The sequence below is a fragment of the Chrysochloris asiatica genome, unplaced genomic scaffold (genome assembly GCF_000296735.1).
Source record: "Chrysochloris asiatica unplaced genomic scaffold, ChrAsi1.0 scaffold00098, whole genome shotgun sequence".
Lineage (NCBI taxonomy): Eukaryota > Metazoa > Chordata > Mammalia > Afrosoricida > Chrysochloridae > Chrysochloris > Chrysochloris asiatica.
In genome coordinates, this window is record NW_006408616.1 from 8,906,010 (window position 1) to 8,907,954 (window position 1,945).

General features: G+C 38.7%; 1 protein-coding gene across 3 annotated transcripts in view; it reads left to right on the forward strand.

Annotated features, from left to right (window-relative positions):
- Nucleotides 1-1,945, forward strand: part of PPFIBP1 (PTPRF interacting protein, binding protein 1 (liprin beta 1)) — an 88,432-nt gene that overhangs the window by 6,822 nt on the left and 79,665 nt on the right. For all 3 annotated transcript variants that reach the window (XM_006866965.1, XM_006866966.1, XM_006866964.1), the window contains exon 2: nucleotides 837-1,042. In XM_006866965.1, the coding sequence (XP_006867027.1) occupies nucleotides 837-1,042 (206 nt within the window). The remainder of the gene's footprint in view (nucleotides 1-836; nucleotides 1,043-1,945) is intronic.

Here is a 1,945-nt window from a genome sequence, read left to right on the forward strand (position 1 = left end):
CATTGCCGGCCCACCACCTGCTCTAAGGTGACCAAGCAGGATCACTATGCTGAGGTTCAATCAAGTTCTTAGGGGATCTTACTCTCTAGCAGGGGTAGCAAATTAGTAGCCACTCAGTGTTCACTTTGAGAATTACTTATATCATAAATTTGAACATGTAGCTGATGAATATCCACAGACAAGTGTATATTATTCCACAATGTGTAACTTTTTAAAAAGAATTTAAAGACTTTATGGCCCCTACAAGTCGTATTTTCTGGAACACATTGTTCCACATAAACCTGCTGTCTCCCTTTTATCAGGCACTTTCAGGTAGGAACCAGTACACCTCACACGAAAACCCACCCTTACTCTTTTTCTGTTTATTATACCACCTAGGCAGCCTTTCTGTTAGGTACTGAACTCTTGATTATAGCTGATTCTCATTATTTGTGTATATAGTTATGTTCTGTAGCATAGACATTGGACAAAAATGAGCAAATAACAAACCAGTCTTGTACATTGAGCTACTCAAATTTTTTTTTTTCCTGCCCTGATCACGAGAGCATTGTGGGTATTGGTTTTGGGGTTACAGATAAACTTAGGTGAGTAGGCCAATTGGCAAATGTGAATAGTGAGGATGGACTGTATTGGGTATTTATTTTTCTACCATATAGCTATGACTTGAAGAGATTTACATGACTGAATTATAATCCAATCCCTCCCGCCCATCCCAACCCCATTCTTTGTTTGGATTTGATTGTTCGTTATAACTGGACTTGCTTGTTGTCTTCAACTTTGGTGTTTTATATGGATACGTAAATCCCATTGCTTTACTTGTAATCTTTGTAACCTAGGTTCTAAGGCCCTGGAATATTCCAATGGGATTTTTGACTGCCAGTCTCCCACCTCCCCATTCATGGGAAGCTTGCGAGCACTGCACCTCGTGGAAGACCTGCGTGGATTGTTGGAGATGATGGAAACAGATGAGAAAGAAGGCTTGAGATGCCAGATCCCAGATTCAACAGCAGAAACACTGGTTGAATGGCTTCAGAGTCAAATGGTAGGTGTCCCTGCATGTTCAACATCCCATAATAAGAATCTTCTATCATTTATTCCAAAATTTAGTGGGTAGAATACCAGCCTGGAACAGGAAAAAAAAAATCTGGGGCAATAGCTTTGTAATAAATGTACCCAATTCCCTTTTCATTCTAAGGATAATTTTTTTAAAAGCGCTGTTAGTGTGTATTTTATTAATGCTAGCAGGTCACTGGATTCTGCCCAGAAAAGTGGATGAGCTTTTAGATTGTATCAAAATGGCTAAAACAAATAGTACCATAAGGAAGAAAAGTTTGCACATAATAGATACTTTCCTGTTAATATTGGAGAAGTATACTGTAATGGACCCATAGAAGTTCTTCTGTTTTTTAAATTAGCATCTTGCATTCCTGTGGTATGTTACAGTTGATTATTAACTAAAATTGTTAGTTTACTTTAGGGTTTACTCTTTGTGTTGTATAATCCATGGGTGTTGACGATCAGGCAGACTATTTTGTTGTTGTTGCCAATGTTCACAATCACACAACAGCCATTCACAGTTTGCATGAAGAGTTCAGTGACACTATTAGATACTTCACAGTGTGGCACCATTCTCACTATCTCTGCTTATTTTATTTCATCACCATTAAGACTGTCTGCCCTTTGAAATTCTCATCTGTATCTAGATGAGTTCAAATTGACAACCGTTAACCCAGTAGCACTTACAAATGAGAAATGTAATGAAACAAGAGGTTTGTAGCAGTATTTGATTTGAAGTGCCATCTAGTGGTTCGTGGTAATCATTTCAATTGCAGTACACACATTAAGTTATGGATGGTGGTGGTGGTGGTGGTGGTGATGATGATGTGCTGTGGAGTTGGTTCCAACTCATAGCGACCCTGTACAGGATTTCCGAGGCTGTAAATCT